The sequence below is a fragment of the Antedon mediterranea genome, chromosome 7, assembly GCF_964355755.1.
Source record: "Antedon mediterranea chromosome 7, ecAntMedi1.1, whole genome shotgun sequence".
NCBI lineage: Eukaryota > Metazoa > Echinodermata > Crinoidea > Comatulida > Antedonidae > Antedon > Antedon mediterranea.
In genome coordinates this window covers 27987140-28010242 of record NC_092676.1, presented here as the reverse complement: position 1 = coordinate 28010242, position 23103 = coordinate 27987140, and the positions used below count along the sequence as shown (strand labels likewise).

General features: G+C 32.7%; 1 protein-coding gene across 3 annotated transcripts; it reads left to right on the top strand.

The window, feature by feature from the left end:
- The first annotated feature begins 381 nt into the window (after positions 1-381).
- On the top strand, positions 382-23069 carry LOC140054911 (ALX homeobox protein 1-like). 3 transcript variants are annotated; one of them, XM_072100033.1, is made up of 5 exons: positions 389-855; positions 9093-9403; positions 19765-19908; positions 20465-20690; positions 21185-23069. In XM_072100033.1, the coding sequence occupies exons 1-5, from the start codon at positions 639-641 to the stop codon at positions 21211-21213; spliced, it is 927 nt and encodes a 308-aa protein (XP_071956134.1). In that variant the 5' UTR covers positions 389-638; the 3' UTR covers positions 21214-23069. The 3 variants fall into 3 exon arrangements, with proteins under 3 accessions (XP_071956133.1, XP_071956134.1, XP_071956135.1); XM_072100032.1 differs by having other exon boundaries at positions 382-855; positions 20465-23069; XM_072100034.1 differs by lacking the exon at positions 389-855 and adding an exon at positions 6265-6482 and having other exon boundaries at positions 20465-23069.
- The last annotated feature ends 34 nt before the right edge of the window (positions 23070-23103 follow it).

Here is a 23103-nt window from a genome sequence, read left to right as displayed (position 1 = left end):
TCCGTATTCATTTTTAGAAGTCAATTTGAAAGATCACGGATTACCTGGTTGGAGAACACAACCCGATACTCATCTAACTTTTCATTCAGTAACACTTGCTTTTTGCTGTTACGTTCCGTCGCGGACCCCGAGGCTAGGCCCTCAACAAATTTAATTTAAAGTTCATACGAAACGCAGTAGGCAGCTCACTGCTGTACAGAAAGAGGCTGCAAACGCGGTAAGATGAAAGATTGTTATTGCTATGCAACGAAAAGAATGTCAACAGGCCTATACGATTGGTCAGATCTTCCTGACCTATGTAAATAGTGGAAGAGTGAGGGCGGTCTCAAGGTCATTTAAAAAATTGGCACGCTGTTTTTTTGATAAAGCGATAACAAGCTGCCGGGATCTTTTCTGTTACTTGTCACGCCACGGTAGGATGGGAAACTGAGCAATCTGGCTAACGCAACATTTATTTTCTGTCACATTAACACGCAGTTAGGGTAACCCAGACCTTGAAAAGGGTTGTTGTTAGATATTATTGATACAATCGAACCGGTCTACATTCATCCATTCAGTCATTGCTTGCATCTCGATCTCATCTAGGGCCTAACATTCGAATTGTGTTTTGATTATAGATATACCAAAAAAAAAATACCATGATCTATAACACAACTGGTGAAGACACCATCTGTGCCAAAAATTATGGCGGAATTTCTCTTGAAAAGAGTTTCGGAGGGTTACCAGCGGACGACCAGCATGTTGGAAATTCCGTCGCTGGAAATCGAAATAGTTACGGGATGCAACATTCAATTGACGGAATACTAGGCAACTCAAGACCTCCTCCAATCACAGCAGTCGACAGCCCTCCCCAAGGTACGTGTTTTTTAATATTAAATAATTTTATTTTTTTAAATATTACCAATTTAAAATAAAATAAATTCATTATAACCTGTAGCATTATATATCATAAAGACTGTTACAATGTACGGTATTGATAATACTTTCCCGCAACAATCTACATTATCACTTTTTAAGTCTGTACTCTCTGTAGGCCTACTATAAATAACTTAAGTATGAGTCTAAAAATGGAATGAATATTACGCGCGCATCAAATTCGTACGGTTATTATCAACTTTCGAACGCGCGCGCCAAATTTGTGTTTCGTGATGTTACTACTATACCATGAAGAAATAAGTTCTCATATACTAACGAGTTACGTGTGGTTTGATGTAAAAAACTTACAATAACATTGCATACAATTAATATCATATATTCATAAACAAACCAATTTGTTACCGGTAGATTATTAATTTCACTATTAAGTTTCGTATAGCTTCAATAACGCAACACGTGTGATCTTATATTCCATTAATCATGTTATTTATAATGTAATTAATTATATACTTATCTCATTAGGCCCTGCTTGTGTAATTAATTGATTACATGTTTATTAAGTTACAAAGTTAGTTGATGACATCACTTTAAACTCTTTTAAATCACTCTGTTATATTTTGAAAGGCTAGTTAATTTATTTAATCTGTTTTAGTATGCCTAAGTTCACTTATGTCAAACTAATATGATGTGTCTATTAAATCATTCAAAATATATACATGTATGTATTTTCATTGCATTTCATTTCTATACAAATAAAGTATGCCTCCAGTCTTCATATCATACCATATTATTTTCTATTCTACAATAGTTTAAATATTTGTTTGGTAATGCAAATGAGTTGAACATATTATAACATTTTCGACAATTCGATTCAGTGTTTTTGGAAAAATATATTTATTTGTTAGATGGCAACATTATATGATGATGATAATTATGATGATGATGATGCAAATAAAACATTCCAGTATCCAGTATCAATATCCAACAGCAATTGAAGTTTCTTTTGTTGACATTCATTTTGTATCCTCGGCACTGTTGAGCCATGTTTGCAAATGAACCGATTAATCACATTATTACCTACGTCTTGGGACATCAACTTTATAACAACCCAAGAACAACGAAGCAACATGAATAATACGCGCGCGTAATCAATACGTTTATACGCGTGCGTCAACTTGCGCGTCGCATTATGGTGCGATGATGAATATATTATAATATTGAAATAGTAGAGAAGAAATACCGAAGAAAAAAATGTTGATATACTGTATCTTTACAATTATGCTGTGGAATGTTTGAAAACAATGCATTAAATGTTAATCGGTTGAGATCAGTATCAGTTAATGAAGGATGATAATGAGACGAAACGAAAACATTTTAAATGTTTTGTTTTCATTTTGATCCGTGTTAATTTTGATAATTGTTTTAAGCCTTACGGCAATCGCTTTAGATTGTATCGATAAGAGCAGAGTTATGAAGTAAAGGTAATGTTGCTTCCGATTTTCTTGAATTATTACCAACATTTATTTATCTATGTATTTTAATGATGGACGGGGGTTCTCGGGCATCCTGGTACCTCCAGGATTCCACCTATCACTATTGTAAAATATTTTCAAAACATTTTATTTTAAATTGATATCCCAGAATTAACAATGCGAGAACCGTAGGCCTAGGGTGTATAGGCATCCATGCAATAATTCACTTGTACGCCGGTATCATTGAAAATGAATAATAGAAAATATTATAAATCCAACGGCAAATTATTGGGAAAAAATGACAATGCTGTGGGTATCAGTGGCTGGATCAAAATAAAATGAGCAAAAAGCTAAATAAAAAAAAACTCCCAGAAAAAATTAATATAGAAAATATAAACAATATTATTAAACATGTCCGAAGCCAAAGAAGTGGACTGATGTTAATTGTTGTTGAAGTTGATATGCAAACAAGGCCTCGAGTTTAATAAGATATATAGGCATGCCAGCTGGTTCTTTAATAAATCTCGTGTGTTAGAGAAGCAGAAGACTGTGTAATTAATTCATTACTCCAGTGAACCATGGACATACCTAGTCGCATCTTATAATAGATTTAATTAATAATATTAATAATTCAACTATTAACTGTGTACTTACATGTAACTATAAAGGCAGAGGGCAGCATCTTTTTTATTATTTAAGTACCGGTAGAAGGCTAAGTAAGTAACTACGATTAAGTAACTTGATAAAAATTGTTTCTATGGTTTACCGCATGAGTATGAATATGAATTATGTTTTACTGGTCATACTGTTTTAACTTGAAAATAACTGCTGTTCACAAAACAATGACTGAACATTCACCACTGTTAGTGTTAAAACCTTATCTCTACTATGCAACAAAAAAAACATCAAAATCATTTCAATGAAAGTTAGCAGAGAAATACGCGCGGGCAATCGCAAAGAAAGATGCTTCCGCCCGAGAGAGCGTTGTTTGCCGGGCTTGAGCGTGTTTTGTCCGCCCGAGAGAGCGTTGTTTGCCGGGCCTGGGCGTGTTTAGTCGGCCGCCTGAGAGAGCAAAATGTAGACGCTTGACAATAATTAAGGCCTAAATAAAAAATAAGTAAGCGTTTCAATAGAAATCAACAACAATAGAACTCTATTAACGAATTATATAACTTTAAAAAACAACAAAGAAACTAAAATTTAACAGATAGGCCTATAGTTCTAAAGTATAATTATTGCAGTGTTATAAGATCACCCTAAAATTATATTTATAAACAATTATGAGTTATACAATATACATGTAGTAGCAGTACACTGTGTATATAAGCCATACGTTTACCGTTACTTTATCAATAATAAATATGCATATTACATTACTATATTAAAATGCATCAATTGAAACAAATCTTTAAATATTTCTTGCAGTAATACTTTTAAAATAACGATAGACCTATATCTCAAGAAAATTGTCACACATTTTACCTAATAGATGTTGAAACAAGTGTTTTTCGTTAATGGGGAAAATAATAAAATTGTAATGAAAATGAAATTTGTAAATGTAATAGGTTGAAAATTATACCAGTTTTACACACAATTTTTATTTTCACATCATCTCTTTATGGTTTCCAAGAATAAAACTAATGATTATTATCACTTAATATTAGCAGAAAGAGTACAATTCCTGATATTTGCCATAAAATGTATTTTGTTTAGCGTCTTTTGTAACATCAATATAAATGTATACTATTACTGTTTTATCGTTTTAAACAGTTTTAAGAATGTAAATATAAAATATTTGAACAGGCCTACACAATAATATATCCTAAAATAATCGTTTTGTTGTATACTACATATTAATAGTTTGCTATCATAGACAGTCATCAAGAAGTACGCGCTCAGTTTACTCGCGTTCATCTCAATAATTGCACGCGTACACACGCGTAATTTGTCTCTTTGTGCGTTACCGAGTTAAAGGACTGTAATAGTTATTGTAATTCTACATGCTGCTATGTTTATCCCTCCTCTGCTGCACTGTATGAATGCCGCTGTCATCATAATAAGTGACAACGTTCATTATTCATGATGATTAGATTCTCATTGTTATCAATCATAGTATCATATTATTTTAATGCAAAATATTCAACTCCAAATAAGGAGTTCTTCTTACTATACTATTTAGGTATATATATATATGACTGATGGTAATGCTTAGGGCAATGTTTGCTAAACATTACGTGTGAACCCCCATGTCGTCGTATACTTAATTCATTCAAACTCATTAATCTCATTACACACACGCAACTAATTTACATATTTGTGGTTAGACAATGAAAACTCTTTAAACGAACATGAATAAATTAAACTCGTCGTGTCTCATGACCTCTGTCATCCGTTCTTTCTTCTTTTCTTTTTGTAAAACATTTCGATAGGCCTAATGCCAACATTTCAATATTGTAAATATTTTTTTTTTCACTTATTTACTTATTTTTTATTGGATTGGAGATGTTTTAAAGTTACAATGATAACTTAAATCATTAATTATTGATTTTGTTTGTTTTTAGATGGTTTCACATTTTTCTCCTTTCGTTCTTTCGTTTTGTTTTATTTCCATCCAGTTTATAACCTCAATCTTATGTTCTTATTTTTCTCAAAATTTATTTTTAATTTATTGTTTACGCATATTTGTAAACAAAGATATTGTAAAATAGCTCAAAAGATTATTTTTGGCGATTTGGTGTTGGAGGTGTAAGGCAATTGAAATTTACATTTATTAAAGTACATTTGGTCGATATCCATCCATTCAAATACTCTAAATTCATTATACGTACTTTCTCTTTTGAACTTGAAAAAGAATACACCAATTATTCAGACGGTAAACTAACTTAATAAATCTCTTTACACAAACTACAAACATACTATCAACAACATTCAAATTTCACGCATTTCTACAACAGTTTCGTTTTAAAATCATGTTGAAGTGTTCATTCATTAATCCACATAAATTGGACATTACTATGTTGATGACGTAACCATATCCGAAATAAATAATCAATGATGATGAGGTTAGATTTAGCATGACTTGTGTAAGAAGACTGATAAATTACCAGAATCTCCCCCAAAACACTTTGTGCAATTTCTACGTGCAGACAGATATGTTTATTACCGCAAATCATATTAATTACAATTAATTATAAAAGATATATGGAATCTATAGGTTTATTATCACTACTACAGGACCTACAAATTATATATATAAATATTCAATTATGGATAATATCATAGGTAATTTTATATTAGGATGTATGATTGGCGTAAAGTGTAAACATGAATTTTATTCTTGCGGCGACATGAATTTGTGATTGACCTACAAACATACAAAAGGCCTCCGTATTTTGTGTCTGTACAACCAGTTGAGCATCACAGGCCGTCCGTGTGTACTTCCGTTTACCCTGCCTTAGAAGGATGTTTTTACTTCTGCCCAAGCCCTAGCGTGCCAAAAATATCCCACCCAATTAATGTAGGACGTACTAATCCGCTGCTAACCTTATCTTCCTTTACCATTGAGCAACGCTGTACTTCAGGGACAAAAGCCAAAACATTGTCTGCAAACTTTAAAAAACAGTTTCAAAACAAATTTCATTACACTTCTTTACCATCATAACATGATTTTTAATTACCTGTATTCTTCCACAATGTATACAATGATGTGTTTTATCTTTTTCCAAATGTTTTATTTAATTTTTACGCGTCGATTTTTCTTTAAATCTTATAGAAAAGTAGTTTTAATTTATTTCTTAATGAAAGTCTTGCAAATAAAAGCGCCACCTACACGTTACACACTTACAAAGTAAACGGAACCGGACGAAGTGATACTTCGGCGCTGAGGCGTAATGGCAGTGGGGTCGTAGTTCACAAAACATATAAGCTTGCCAACGGCTACTGAACGGACGCCACTTATTGATTCTCCATCTGTATTCGGCAGTAATTAATTTCTTGTGGCTACAACCAGTAGCAACAATTTGTTCACTATGTTAAATTTAATGAATTTATACTTGGATAGGACGTCGGCGGACCTAAGGAACGTTAGCGACACTAATAGTGATAGTAATTCTATACTTGCGACAGATTTAAACGGTAAGATTGTTTAATTAATAGCCATATTTAGAGATTAAAAATGTTTTAGAGAAAAAAAAATAAATTTGCATTTACGTAAATATAATATTGTTAATCTTCTATCGTTCTCGTTGTAGTATTCTCTTAATAAAAAGACAATAGAAGCGACGAAAGGGGTCATTTGAAATATTCCAACGTCATGTTGACACATTGTATTTGTTGTTGTAACACAGTGATTGCAGAATGGATGTCATTCAATAATGCAATATTGTGTAGTTTAGAAAGAGTAATACTAGACTGTAGATGTAGTTTTATACCAAACCTGGGCATAAATATATTAATATAGACAGACATACATACAGACAAACCAAAAGTTATTCAAAGATATTCAATGCCGTGTTAAAATTGGTTGTCATTTCTTAAAGATAAACGCTGAAGTATCCTCTATTATTAGTCTAATGACAATTAGTAAGTCTCGATCTATAATCTAAGACTGATATTTTACCATTTAAAATTAAAGCAGGCATGTAATATTTGACACATAATTGAGGGTCTGCAATGTAGAACATGTAACTTAATTTTAGTGAGACCTGTATTTTGACCACGAACTATAAAAACCAAGAGTATGACTAAAGATTTGGACACTATGTTTAAGGAATACGGGTCAGCAGTTTGGCAAACGGGGGAGGGGGTCCTATTTGAGCCATAGGGGACATGTAATCTAGATATGAGTTGTGCACAGTTGGGAGGGGAAGCGAAGCCCGAGTGACTGAAGTGGTAAAGAAACAGACTTGACAGTCTTAACTTTCCAACGAATGATTTCAATAGGCCACTAACAACTGACGTTTGAAGTTTACATTGATGCGGATTCAACCAACAATTTTTGATCTTAATAAATTCAACGTGATAGATTTAACACCTCAGACAGGTCAAGAGCAGAGAGAGAAAGGTCAAGAGCCGAAAACAATTTGTTCTTCATACATCAGTTTCTGCTAATAAATTATCACTTGGGACCTTTATTCATTTTTTGACGTTGCTCTGTTCGTTTTATATCTACACTAGCTATAATTGTCCCTTATGGATTCTTAAAAAGTGTCAGTGTATTGATAACGTTGAACAGTTTTTGGCCTATGCTCTTTTTATGACACATCTATTACTTACCATTTCTAACATTTACGACATTAAATTAATAACCAATGTTGTAGATGGTTTGAACTTGTACGTCCTGTGGATGAAGCGTGTGAGTCTCTTGGTAATGATAAGGGTTTCAATATAACATGCACCTTTTTATCTCGTCTTTTTTTATGACTTTTTACCATTTTCTATACATACAGCTGTGTATTCTAATAAACTAAGAATGATTTTTCCGATACATATGCTCACAATTGGTAATTATCTGGTCCAAGAGATGACCACTAAAAATGTGCACGTAAAACATATAATGGAACATATATATTTTAAGTTTATAATGCAAAATATGATTTGTTTATATTTTGCATCTATACAAAATGGTATTGATGTCTTATACATTGAATGTTAACATTAAACATATTACATCATATTCATTTGCCAATCGTTGCTGATTTCCATCATCTGTCATCATCATTGTCATTAATGCATACCAACTCCATCATTATTATTACTACGACCAATAAGGTCTTCTAAGAAGTCGTCGATGTAGTAATTGTCATCAGTATCAATTATCATTATTTTAAGATCCGCTTATTGTCAAAAGGAGCAAAGATGAACATTTCCAAAATTAAGTTCAAAGAAAGGACATTCGTGTTTGCAAGAATCCTGTTTTATTTGAAAATTAAAACTTTCACAAATGAATAGACGATATTAATTTAATTTATTTCAAGGTCGTGTTTGGGTTTATTCAGTTGTAAGATTTTAACAACCTTTTAACTACATACATTTAAAAAATTGTCTACATAGAGAAAAATGCGCGCGTTCAAAAGTTGATAAAACAATGATGGCGTTTGAATATGCTTGTTTTCTGTGTGAGTTTCTTTTCTTCGTTGAAAGAGAGGCTTACAATTATCTGAGGTCGAATTTACTTATAAAAGTCCAGAGTAACCAGAAAAAACCAAGTTATTTTTATACAATATAAAACATTACTGTTTCAGTGCTGTTTTCAATATGTATTCTGCAGTAATTGTCTATGTTGTAAGTTTGGTTGATTTCTCATTCATTGTACTTTCACAATTTGCATTGTAATGGCATCTTCAAATCACGTGGGTTAATTACTAATTACCAGTGGAATAAGTAAATTGTTGCTGAACTATTTAAACACGATCTGTGTTAATTGTGTTAATGAGATAAAAGTTAGCCCGAGTCCACCTTTGGGTTGGTCTTAGCTAGGATGACGGATTTCAGATTACCTGGAAATCAGTTAATTCCATTCTTAAATTAAACTTCTGTAAAACGTCAATAACGGGTTCCTCTTCCTTGAAACCACGCCTATACTGGAGACTTTAAAAGACTTGTCTTCTTTCTACCATTCACTCACATTACAGTGTGTTTACCTGACTTTCAAATCTTCTTAAGTATAACTTCTGATTACTATCTTTTTTGATTGATCTAAGATGAGATTACACAGTATTTTTTCTCCCCTCGTATCTTCGGTAGATTCTAGCCCAACAAAAGATATGACAGCGTCGACGCTAAGTCCATCAGAAACACCGGACAAAGTTAGCGATATGGATGATCACAAATCCGTAGATGATAAAGATGAAAATAAAACGGACAATGATAAAAAAGATGCAAATGGAGACTGTAACGATGATGGAACAAAAAGGAAAAAGAGGAGAAACAGGACAACATTTACAAGTTTTCAATTAGAAGAGATGGAGAGAGTTTTCCAGAAGACGCATTACCCAGACGTTTATTGTAGAGAACAATTGGCGCTAAGATGTGATTTGACAGAAGCTCGCGTTCAGGTAAAACTTGTTTTCACTTTTGACTTTTTTTTATATATATATAAACGGAACCGAAAGTGATAAGATCTTTAGCTTAATAGAAAAATCGAAAGCTTCCGAATGAAGTTAACATCACAAGTATTGGGTTGATTCTGTTAACTGTTATGAAATACCATGATTTAATAAAATATAAATTGAAATGTTCCTCGAGTTAAACAAGTTTAAATTGGGTTCATCCATTCAAGTTGGTTTCGTTTAGTATTTTTATCATCAGGCGCAAAGTGTCTAAAGATTGTCTATATGTTTCAAACTGAAACACTTACAATCATATAATAAAAAAATGTATATTATTTAAATCGAATAGGCCTACTCGTGACGCCCGTACACGCGCGTCAGCAACATTAATTGACCGCGCGCGTATGTATTTTTGATCGCGCTTATGACCGATCAAGTATTAAATATCATTGGGTTTTTTTTTTTTAAGTATGAGTTAATTGCAGATTTAGGCCTAATTATTTTTGGTGGATATTATAAACTTGTTGGTTTCAGCATGGTGTTCCTTGTAGGCCTATTGCAAAATATTCAGTCAGCAAAATTAGTTCGTAAATACTAAAAGTATGTTTGTTTTACATATTTCTGCGTTTGAAGTTTTATTGTTGAATTTGTATGAGTCTTTCGGAAACGAGACACTGAAAATTTCGACTATTCTAAGAAGATTTCATGGACACAGGATGCAGGCTTGATGACAAATACTCACACATTATGCTTTTAAAAAGCTTTTGTTCAAAATGATATGACCTATGATTAATTAAATATTTTTAGTCATGATATTAATATTTAAAATTTTTTCATTATGATAAGATAAATTATGGAAACAATTATAACAATGAATATGATTTAAACAATTATGTGCTATTAAAATTAAATATTATGACATATTGTTGTATGAGGCCGAAGAAACATAAATTGAAAAAAAAAATGGCCATAAAAATATTATTTACGTACTGTAATAATGGTTTGTTTTAATATCAACAATTAAATAAAATAAAGAAGAAAATATTAACCTGGAATGTATATAAATTATTACCTTGACAATGTCACATTTATCATAATAATAATTATTGACTTAACTGAAGATTTTTAAAAGGTTTAATTTGTGAGCTTATGATCTTATGAAAACGTGTTTTATATGTATATAGGTCTAAATCATTAAGATAAGTAATTCTGGAGTTTATAATGAAACATATTCATGTGTTTTGGTGAAATGGTTATTTTAAATTTGAACAGGAAAGATATAGCTGTAGAAATCATGACTTTGATATATCAGAGAATGCAAGTCACTTAAGACTCTGAAATGACAGGGTCTAGGCCTAAGCTCTATGGACCCTGCAATGACAGGGTCTAGGCCTAAGCTCTATGAACCCGGCAATGACAGGGTCTAGGCCTAAGCTCTATGGACCCTGCAATGACAGGGTCTAGGTCTAAGCTCTATGGACCCTGCAATGACAGGGTCTAGGCCTAAGCTCTATGGACCCTGCAATGACAGGGTCTAGGCCTAAGCTCTATGGACCCTGCAATGACAGGGTTTAGGCCTAAGCTCTATAAACCCTGCAATGACAGGGTCTAGGCCTAAGCTCTATGGACCCTTCAATGACAGGGTCTAGGCCTAAGCTCTATGGACCCTGCAATGACAGGGTCTAGGTCTAAGCTCTATGGACTCTGCAATGGCAGAGGGTCTAGGCCTAATATCTTGAATAATAAGAAATGTGTTGTCATGTATGTTTGCCTGAAAATTAAATAAAATAAAAAATAAATAAATAAATAAATATAAATCGCATAACAGATGTACTAAACATTTAATATAGGCTAAAATGAAAATATTTGACATAATGACACAAAATAAGATACATATTACCGGAAATGAAGATATTGAGGACATCTTGATATTCACTATGAGAAAGTTCAATCTTGTCTTTATTTAAAACAATTTAAATTTATATATATAAACGTGTTTTTTAATTTGTATTTCATGTTTTATAAAATGATTATTATATTTTTTGTACTTATTTCAAGATAATGTTCTGTACAACGTTGATGTTTAGTGGCAGAGTTTATAAAGCAATCATGTTTTTTTAATTGTTAAAAGTGTTTTTCTGCATTTAATGCATATTTGTTTATGACCAAAAGTTTATTTTAAAATTATTATTATACTTCCTCGCAGTTAGATTTAGAATAGTCGTATATTTTTGCATTCTTGTTTAGAAAGAAACAGTGTAGTAACTGACGGGGTTATAAGACGCACTTCCGTGTTAAAATTCCTGTGCTTATACGATTAGAAATGAACAAAATAAAACATATTTACTACTTTACAAAAACACCTTCTTTTAACGCATAAGACGCCAATTCAAGAAAACATTTCTTTAGATAGAGTAGAAATTGCGACACAGGTTTTTAAAAGATCAAAAAAACTTTAATGATCAAAATAAAACACATTTTACTATAACTTTACAAAAACACAACCTCTTCTAACGCATAAGACGTAAAGTCAAGTAAACATTTGTAATAGCCTACTAGAAATTTCGACACAGGTTTTTAAAATAAGATAAAATTCAAAAGAATAAACAAAATAAAAACATATTTAATAATTTATAACAACACATGTTTTCAGTTCATTTTGAAATGATAGAATTGTGAAAGTTCAACAAGTTATACATACTTCGTTAGAATAGAAGTTTTAACTTAAACAGAAGTTTGTAAAAACAAAAGTCAATCCAGTTGTCGACAACGAATATAATTCTCTTTTAAATGATATCATATACCAGGCCTACGTAGGTATACCTCATAGTTTAGTATTATTTATTTATAATGTTAAATATGTTAACTATGTTCACCGTGAAGATTCAAAAAAGATTAAAAAAATAAACAATTAATAACAATTTAAAATATAATCAAAGTTTGATCAATCCATATTCTGAAGATTTTTCAAACCTAAATTGTTTTGATAATAAATCTTGGTTAAACGTTAACATTGTCATTTAGTATTTTTACAAAAATAAAATATTTATTTTAATTTAAAATTTGTGTTGGTAACAATTACAGGAACATGAAAACATTAAGTGAGGCATGCTATTTGTTTGACCGAACGCAACAGCTGTCAGTTGATCCGTAGGACCCCTGTCATCCCCTGGGATATTGCTAACAACCGCCAGATACCAAAATCCAGGACTCGGCCACATATATTTTTTATATAATAATATTTTTTTAGTACCGTTGTTCTACATGTAAATATCTCATAAAATGTTTATATTTTAATGTGGGCCTTAGAGGCTGTTTATGTTTAGGCCTAGTTGCTTGTTTAATTTTACCATTGTTCTACATGTAAAATATCTCATAACATGTTTATATTTTAATGTGGGCCTTAGAGGCTGTTTAGGTTTAGGCCTAGTTGTTTGTTTAGTTTTACTGTACCAAAACAAATATTATTATTGTTATTATTTTGGCAATATTATAGAGATATATCGTTTTAATAGAAAAGGGACAACTTTAACGCGATACATATTGAAATTATGTATATACTTTCTATTATAAAATAAGAAAATGTTACAAAATACTGAAAACGTTTCTGTTGAATGGCTGTTAAGTTGCAGCCGGCGGGATCTCTTCCACTAATTTGTCAGCTCTTATTTCCTTAATTGACATCAGTAATGAAAAATGACTGCTTTCAAGGATTGGGGAATTCGTGTTTGCTAAGGGGTGTACAATGTGGCCTATACTGCACGACCCAATATGAAAATATGCTGTTAGTGTGTGTAAAATAGTAAGTGTGTCTTTAGGATTATGTAACTATATCAATCGAATTTTCCCTATATGATACAAGGTGTATTTTAATACTAATGTTTATTTCAGAGTATTAACAATGTGTACATTCTGTGGATTACCATTAATGGTATTTACTATAAACACTGTACGTAGAGTAATATATTTTATGCTTTTTCACGAAGTATTTTTTTTACAGGTAATACATTGAACATGAATAATTTGTTAGTACTGTATAATATTCAGAAATATTAGGGACTACGGTGGTTTCATTTTTGTTTAGCGTAAATATTCATATTTTGAACCAAATTAGGCCTACCAGATACTGAATACGGAATCAACGTATTCAATCGGCGCCTGTATATGATAGCTACTTACGTATTAGCCAATATAGATTTGTATTTATCCCACTTTTGGGATCTTTAGTACAATTAAGGAAGTACTCAAGACCATTTATTTGACCTGTTGGGAAAAATCAATGGTTATCGTTTCACCAATAACCGGATCAATTCCAAAATTGATTCCATCAATCTTGAATGCAATTGGGAGCTATTTGGAGTATAAATAGGCATTTAAAACCATTTCAATAGCCACAATGTACACTATTATTTTGCACATCTGGGAAAGATGATGATAATGGTTATTTAGCAAATTAATCATTATTTTGTTTTAGGTAATGTAGGTCTGGTACTGTTTTGATCTTAATGCACATATATGGAAACTAGTCCATGTTTTGATGTAATATCAGCTACGGTTGAATAGGTTAGGCATTGGGTTTAACGAAGTGGTAAATAAGTTGATGAATCAACTCGTGAAATAGATGACATTCATCCAGCTCCGATGTTTTAGGAAGACACCTTGATGTCCAAATATGGCAACTTACTGACGTTGTTTCCTTTTGCATACAATTTATTAGCTTTAATTTGCTAGAGAAATGGTGGTTAACCATACTAAATTCAACACCTCAGTCTCTTGAAGGTAAACCTCCACACTTGTGGAGTGTAATTTCTTTGATATTTTTACCGACAATTATATCAAAGCGTTCCCTTTCTTGATGATTTTGATTCATACGCTGTGCCTGTTGTTAGTAACAGTCTCCGAGGACGCCAACAAATTCTTAACACCATAATATGACTTAAGACCGTGCTAGTGATCACCCCTCTGTGGGACACTTTGTTACCCCTGATAGGAAAACCGGCCATAGTTAATTGCTCCTCGGAGAACGTCTGGGTTGATTGTTTAAACACGATTCTTAATTGAGAAAACCTAGAAAACAAAACGTTTACCGACACACAATTTGCAGGACCTTCATAGTATGCCTACAACTTGTATTCGTTAGTTAAGATTCAGTGCATGGTTCGCATGACGAATAAACACTAGTTAAAAGTAAAGTTTGCGGTACACCATGTGATTCTCAAAAAGGAAAGCAACGTTGTGAATATCTCAATGTTTCTGTTGATACTCTCCATAGTGAGCCGTTTTTAGACAACCGAAACCCCGAGACATTCAAGCATAGTTTAAGCATAGTGTGTAAAGCGCAAACTTTCTTTCTATTCCATTTATAATCAACTTCAAGTATTATTTAATTTTACTTTTATTATAAATATTAACACATTTGTGCAAAAAAACTAATTTACTTGATTATAAAATTAAAGATTAAAAAATGTATTTGATAACTGTATGTTTGATAAGTGGCCTATACATGATCATGAGTTAGGCGTTGAACTTGAAAATCAACAAAGAAAAGAAGTATAGGCCATCGTTGTATAAAAAAGTAGACCAATGTTTGTAGATCACTTGTGGATGTGTTGTAATTTCTCACGGTTTATGATAAAATGATGTGTGAGATACAATTGAACAGACCCGACATAAAAACTCATCAAATCTTTCCCGCGTGAATTCAACCCCCAGAAAAGAGGAACAAGCACCCGTTGAATGATGGGAACGAACAGGTGCTTTATGGGAACTTGGTACGAAAAATGTTGTCAAAAATGTTGATGAAACTAACAGCTGAAAAGGAAAGAGCTTACGAAGGTTCCTGCATTTCAAGTTCTATCTATAAAACTCTTTTCCATTTTTCAGTTTTGGGTTTTGTTTAATTTGGGCCATTTAAGTTCGTCAACAAACACGTGGAGTTTCTCCACAAACACGCAAGGTGGGGCATCCCTTCCAGTTCAGGTTTTGCCGCAACTCTTTCCTAACTATCATTAAGAACCATTGTGTGATAGGCCCAGCCTTCCGCTTCTGTTTCTACAGTTCGTCAACAACACGCAAAGTTGAAAAGTTTGTCCACAGACACGCACATTTTCTCCACAAACACGCAAGCTGCAGGAACATTGCTGGCATGTCTCCAAACCGTGTGATTGTGAAGGGTGAAGTTCATGCTAGCTTAGTTAATGAAGTGCAAAACATTATTTGTAACAATTGATGCAAAACATTACAGATGTAACGTATAATATTTTCTACATTGTCATTTATACATTATACCATTTCATTATTATTAGTGTGTCTTCTGTACACAATCCTCGTCCACCTGTTTTTCATCGGATAATCCAACTGATTTTGTTGTCTTCTAGTTTGACTTTTTTGTATTATTCATTTCCCTTCATTGTCTTTTTGATGGGTAGTTAAACTTTTGAGATTTTATGAAATTTGACAGTTTCATGGTCATATTCATATGCAAAAAAGTTACTAAGTTCTACTATCCAAACTTTTTGGTCGCAGTAAAGTAAAAAATGGCATTGCAAAGCATGTGTAAAATTAAGTAACAAAGTTAGATGAAACGAAACCGCAATTTATAGTCGCAAATACTCTTACCATGTTATATTAAAAATCCATTGTCTTAAAGTGTCGCGGCTATTACCGTAACACAGCCTTGAGTCTGTGCAATAAGGGTGCGAAAGTCATTTAGAAATAAAATTCTCCGACAATTTGGAAGCTGGCGGTCCAGAAAATTCCGTGCTGATTGATATAAATAAGAGTTATACACAGTAGAAATAAATCACTAATTTCTTTTCAGGACAATTCTTATTAAAATCTTTCACTTCAAAACACAACAAAAGGGGCGTGTGTATGTGAATGTTCAAGTAATGCTCAATTTCCTAATTTCAGACAACTATTTTTTACGGAATGATTGAATATCACATTCTTTACATTCTAGGCTTAGAATTGCGCCACCATGACAAGTTGATTCGTTAGATACAATTTGTGTTTAAATAAATATCAATACTATCAGTAAATATCAGTTGGCTAGTCGACTACCAAAGGTATTCATGGCACATATGCAAATATTGGTTTGCATTTTATATACTAATTTTTAATTTCACAAAGACACAGTAAAGTAAAGCAATTCAATCACAAGATATTGCAATAGAAAACGCAAATCAAACAAAGTACAAAATACATTCACATGTATTTATGCAACAATATGTTTTATTTTTTAATTCGTATATGAATATAAATTATATAATATAATTCTGGTAACAGCACCTTGCTCCTGTCAACATTCACGCCCTGGATATCCGCTAAGCTTTAGCATTTTTATTGCACTGGTTTATTCCTTCCGGGAAGGGTATTTTAACGGTCACTTCAATCACTTAGCAGGATATTTGTTTCATGCACTTTTGATGCGTCTTCAATAAACATAAAAAAACAAGCGCGCGCGTACACACAAGCTTGCAAGAGTGCATACGCGCACGTACAATCAAGTCTATCAGAATAAGTATGCGCGCGTACAATAAAGTATATCATAATAGGCACGTGCGCGTACAAACGAAAATAAATGAATCCACTATCTGTTGGCTCCTTTACTTTTAGCATACTAGTAAAATCATGTAAATCCTATGCTGTACCGGTTTCCAAATATTTAAATTCAATTAGAGTAAGTTGTAGGCATGTGTATGAAATGCCGCAATCCATAATTGCAATAAACAATTGACAAGTACGTCCATTTATTGATATTCTTAACATATTTCTAAAAACAAATTTGACATTGAACTATTTGCAGTGTACTTTCTTTGAAGTAAGATAACAAAAGCAGACAACAGGGGTTACTATGCTGATGGCGCTAGGCTGGCAAAATAATTGTATTCCTCAACACTGTTGAGATGCTGAGTGAGACATGAATGGCCGCGTTTGACAAATGCAACAAAAACACCTTGTTTATTTTAAAAAACATTTTCTTAGTTTGAATTTGATTCCTATCAAAAGAGCATAGGCCTTATTTTCTCTTTTTTTGTTTTAAATTTACTAAATAAAAATTCTTTTGATATATATATTTTTTTGGTATACAGATATTTCTAGTCCAACTTGAATGAAAGTAATATCACTCAGTAGGCCTACTTTCTCACCAAATGTCACAGAATAAAAGGAATTAATTAAAATAATTGGACCAAAGCACCGGTTGGTACTGCATCGCGTATACGAACAGCTTCCTTGTACTTGTAGAGCAATCATCTGAAGCATAAATGATACACAACATCTTTAGTTTTAGCATCAATTTATATTTGAGAAAAATATTTTTTGTCATAAAATTATAGAACAATACTTATAACCAATCATCTACAGAGGGCCTAGCCCGAAACAAAACATTACGAAAAGAGTGAGTTATTTTAGTCATTTCTAATTAATTGAGGTTATACACAAATATGACAGACCTATACTGTTATGTTAACAAAATCAGTATTTAAAAATGTACATTGTACCGTATTGTTAAGGCGCTATTTTCATTAAAGTAGAATTGAAGAGTAGGCTACAGTAAATGAAGTATCGGATAAATGTATTATATACAATTACATTTACATAATACTAAATTACTACCCCGTCAAATTTGGGGAAATGCCAAGGCTACGAGACAGTAGCAGCTCCCCGTGGGTCTCATGTAACCCTTGTCGATTCCCCGGGGACTCACAGCCTTGAATATGATGTACAACAGAGACGGAAACTTTGGACAAAAGGTTACATATGGGTAATTTTAGGTACGTTTTCTTTTCCCATGTGATACGGTGTTAATTTTTTTTTCTACTAGTGACATGCTAAGAGTTACGAGGGAATTTTTTGGTGGTGTGTTAAAAACCGCTTTTACATATTCAAACAAAGTTTTTAATACAGAAATATGCGAGATCTCCATTGTTTTAAACTTTATGGTATTGACAACATGCTATAGTATTTACGATTTCACAATGGGACTAGTTGTCATTTTAGATATAGTACAGTGACCTAAAACTAGGCCAAAAGCGGGTACAATTACAAAAAAACGCCATTAAGGTCAACAACGATTTAAATATAAATTTAGTAGCCTATACATAAATGGAAATTTGATACAATTATGAGATTTACAACTATGATAGATAGCAGAAAACCTATAACAAATATTTTTTTTAAATATCCGTGTTTGTTACCTTGTATTCTAACGCGTACAAATACTGATGAAACACTATACACACACGCGCGCGCTTTAGTTGTGTGTCTTGGCGCGACGATGTCTTCATAATCCTCCCTTCTTTTTTAAAGGAAATGTATGTTTATTTATAGTATAGACTTTTTGTAGTAGTGTAGATCGAAAAGTCATAAATGATATCTGTTAGCTAATGATCTGTCATTCAACAGTTGAGTTTATTGGATTCAATTTCAACTTTACCATAAACCACTTAAGGTATTGGGCATCCTGAACATTTTACAATTAAAACGATATTTATTGAATTAAACTGATAATATCAACAAATATCTTAATCATAGAGACAATTTTAATCCAGGGATCATTTGAACATCTTGCCCGGAAGAGTTTCATTTCAAAGTAAAACTATATGATCTTTTATTATTTATCTTTAATTTATTTTTGGTTTATGTTACGGGGCGCGGTTGTGACGTAGACAATTATGGCGCCCCGTATTGCGTGACAAGGACATACCTGACGCATACTGTATAATATTTTCCCACATCTTTGAAAAGTGCTGTGTGCTAAATATTACTGATGTAGAACGTGTAGAAGTTAAGAGAACGTTGCCTAATTGTTCCTAAATTAATTCTCTTGATACGGATTGTAAATCATTCTGGACGAACAGATAATGATCCAACGATACAATACTAATTAACCCACAGACCTCTAGCACCCTGGGGAAACTTTGTTTTCTTTTCTGCGTGTCAGTCGATTGCATCAAAAACACTCTAGTTCAAGGATATGTAGGAAAAAGTGGAGACCATTTCGTGTCAAACAAGTGCGCAAAGCCGACAAGTTTTTACTGACTCGGCAAGTTTTCTAAAAAACAAAACAGTCGTTTCAGCTTAGTCATTAGCTCGAGTGATCACAGAAGCTTTTCAGCTGACACGGGAATCAACTGACATCTGTTACGTCTCATCTTTAAATCTTTTTTTGTAAGACAATTTTTGTATAGGATTTCGAAGGTTTAACTTTTAACTAAAAGTAGTTTTTCAATCATTGGATTTTTTTCTGAATTAAAATAAAGGATAATCGTTTGATCGTACCACATGTTGAACCAAAACCTTAAAAAACAAGTTAGAAAATGTGACAAATGTCTAAGAGTATCATTCTTTTTTTTATTTTGTAGGTATGGTTCCAAAATCGTAGAGCCAAATGGAGAAAGAAGGAACGATTCGGTCAACTTCAAAACATGAGAGCTATGGGACCAGGAGCCGGATACGAAATGCCTATTGCACCGAGGCCGGACGCATACGCACAAGTAGGCCTTCAAGTAAGTGTTATCGATAAATATACAGTGTATTTTAAGCCTTGTCTACACTGTCAAACTTTATGTGAAAAAAAATGTGATGTGCCCGTATATGGATATGATGATGCCATATCACTACCATATTTGGGCACATCACACATTTTTGTTTGTATACAGAGCTTAATGTATTCTTACGAATAGGCTATAGCAAACATCAAATCTTGAACTGAACAGAGCAAAACTAACATTTTAAAAGTGTTTACTAAGGTTTTTGCTGTATTAGTTAGTGGTATTATTATATTAATTAACGTTATATTACTAACATTGAATATAATAAAATACTAATATATAGTAGGGTGTGTTGTCCCTCTTCCATTTAATATCAACAACAAGCTAAAAACAAAACTTCAAAAGTTTTAAATGATAGAGGGCGCAATTGATATTTTAAAATAATTCCAATCATTCATTCCGTTTTAAGAACGGAATCGTGTTAGTTTAGTTGCACATGGCGCACACTAAGACTAATATATGTTATTTAAAAATTGAAATTTACAAATAAATAATTTTCATCCAATTATAGATGCAGAATTCACCTTGGGTTGGCAACATGGCCGGGTTAGGCAGTATGAACCAAGCTCACCAGATGCAAGCTCCGCATCCTAGTTCCTGTATGGCACCTCAAAGCACCCTTCCAAACTTCATGGGAGTACCAAACCACAACCATGCTCAAGCGATGAATGTGATGTCATCAGTATCCAGTCCTTCTCCAGCTTCCTTCATGAACATGACTAGTAGTACGTTTAATGGTCAGTACGTCTCTGATATGCCTTGCCAAGAAACTGATCGAAGGTCTAACAGCATCGCTGCACTTCGTCTGCGGGCGAAAGAGCATAGCAGTGTCATGGGCCTAATGAATGGCTTTACTTAAAAAAGCTAATTAAGCTCTTGTGCAAATTTGATAACAAATGACGCATGTTTATCAGGGATGAACTAAAGGCAATATTAAAGATAAAAACAAAGTGTGGATTCTGGTTCCCCGGTAAAAATGGCGGCTTTATTAAATTAAACCCAGGCTAATAGGGTGCATGGTTTGTCGAAGATACGTCTAGCATGATGAATCGGGAATCACGGTATCTGAAAATGGATTTCTCCGCATGCTATCATCAATAACATGATATCTAACAAACCTGTATTGTTGCCTCTTTCCATTTTCTCTGCGGATTTCAACAACGTTTTGATAAAGCATGAAGATAAAGAGATGTCTGTCGTTGTGAGTTAAACGTGTTTCTATTGTTTTCAGCTTTTAAGGCATCACCATGGATATCATAACGACGTGGCCTCATCGCCGGACGACAGGGCAGACTAGAAATCTATGGTCACGTGGTAGCTGATACTCAGGAGAAAACGCAGACAATATCTACATGAACGCTGTCGAAAGTATTGTCTGTTTGTGTGAAGGAAAAAAAGTTCAAGATATTATGCCTAGTGAAACGCTCTTGGGGAAAACTTGTCTAAGTGGACAAATGCATCGCGCTGACCAAGTTAAATTTAACTATAACCTAATAGTCTCGAACTATTAATTCTAAAAAACTTTTATAATATAATTTTGAGGTAATTCATTTGTAATACAATTTAAAGTTATGAAGAGGCATAAAAAAGTGATGAGAATAGGTCTGAAAATCAGCTTGGAAACGATTGTTATTTTCTGTTACAAATTGGATTAAGGGGAAACTGAATATGACGCAATTTAAGCAACTCTTTTATGCATTTATATAATTATTATATTGTTTTACTTCTTATGAACGTGTTGGTAAATTAAAGTCTAGTTTAAACTAGCAAATTTCAGATTGCAAACCCGAGAAAATTTGAATCTGATAAAGTTTTCTAGTGTGGACAAAAGCTTAGGAAACTTTGTCAAACTTTTGTTGAAAAATGTGTTTACAAACTAAGGTTTGCTAGTATTTGGGTCTAAGTCTTATTTAGTAAGTTTAAATCCAAGAAATTAGAAACGAAAAACTTCTAGCCCAAAAAGAAATTGTGTGCGAGATGATATAAGAGTGTTAAAAAAATTGAAAATATGTCTATAAGGGTGAAAATATATCGCGTTGTAAATATATATTTTACTGTAATAATGTTTTTACACCTTATGTGAAACCGTTTATGATTGGAGTACAGATATTTATATCATTTTTATCAGTACTCTCTTTTTAGTTTATACTATATTTTTGGGATTTTTAAGTTTATTTATTGATATAAGATTGCTGATGTTTGTTGACCGTGTCTGTGTTTAAAAAAGTTTTTTTTTATGAAAAAAAAATTATAAATGCTAAACCGATGAGTTAACCAAGCTCAAACGACCGAGGGTCCTTTCGGCGGGAGGGCTTAGAGTTATTCTTATTAGTGTTCTTTGACTCTCCGAAATAATGTTCTCACAATTCTTATTAATACATCATTTTATTCTAGTATCCCCACTTTCCACTTTCTCTGGAAAAATTAAAAACAAGTGTTTCTCAACTGATTTGTGTCATATGGGGTCTATATATCCACCAAAAAAAGTTACAGCTCATCTGGCCTAGAAAAGCCGCCATTTTCGATTTTCAAAATGGCCGCCATAGAATACAGGTTTTTGCTTATAATATCTCATGTATGGGAGGGATTTTGGTGGCAAAGTAAATAGTAAAATAGGAACTGATTATAACTTACAGTACTTAAATTACACATTACCGCTTACTAGAATTGACGGTAAAATCAAACATTAACCAATTAACCAATTTAATAATGGACCTTCTGATATAACTTTACTTTATTGAAAAAATCAAACTTGTAACAGATCGTCCATGCTATATTGCAAGATACAAAACAATCATGTTAGTAGCCAGAAAATAAATTAGTAAAAATCATTAGTCTGGGTGTGTATAAGGGTGTGTTTTAAGATTAAATTGTCTAGTATATTCTGGCAACATATTGATCCGTAGTCAACTGAATGGTAATTAAACCGTCGAATTTAATTCGAATTTATGTAGTTGTCAGAAGTTGCTAGACTACGTCATAGATCACATGGCTTACAACACTGACATTTTGATTGTAATTTACGAAATATATTTTTTTAATTGATAATTATAATAATAATCAATTGTATTGCTCAATCGCTACTAAGTATTGGTAATTTACACCATTTACTGTTGATAATTCGGAACAAATGTGTTGAATTGCCGCCGA

Excerpts from the sequence above, each read along its gene's own strand:
- LOC140054911 (XM_072100032.1), top strand. The coding sequence starts at position 639 with ATGATCTATAACACAACTGGTGAAGACACCATCTGTGCCAAAAATTAT. Across the intron at positions 856-9,092 it reads AGTCGACAGCCCTCCCCAAG|ATTCTAGCCCAACAAAAGAT; the intron begins GTACGTGTTTTT and ends TATCTTCGGTAG. Across the intron at positions 19,909-20,464 it reads ACGCACAAGTAGGCCTTCAA|ATGCAGAATTCACCTTGGGT; the intron begins GTAAGTGTTATC and ends ATCCAATTATAG.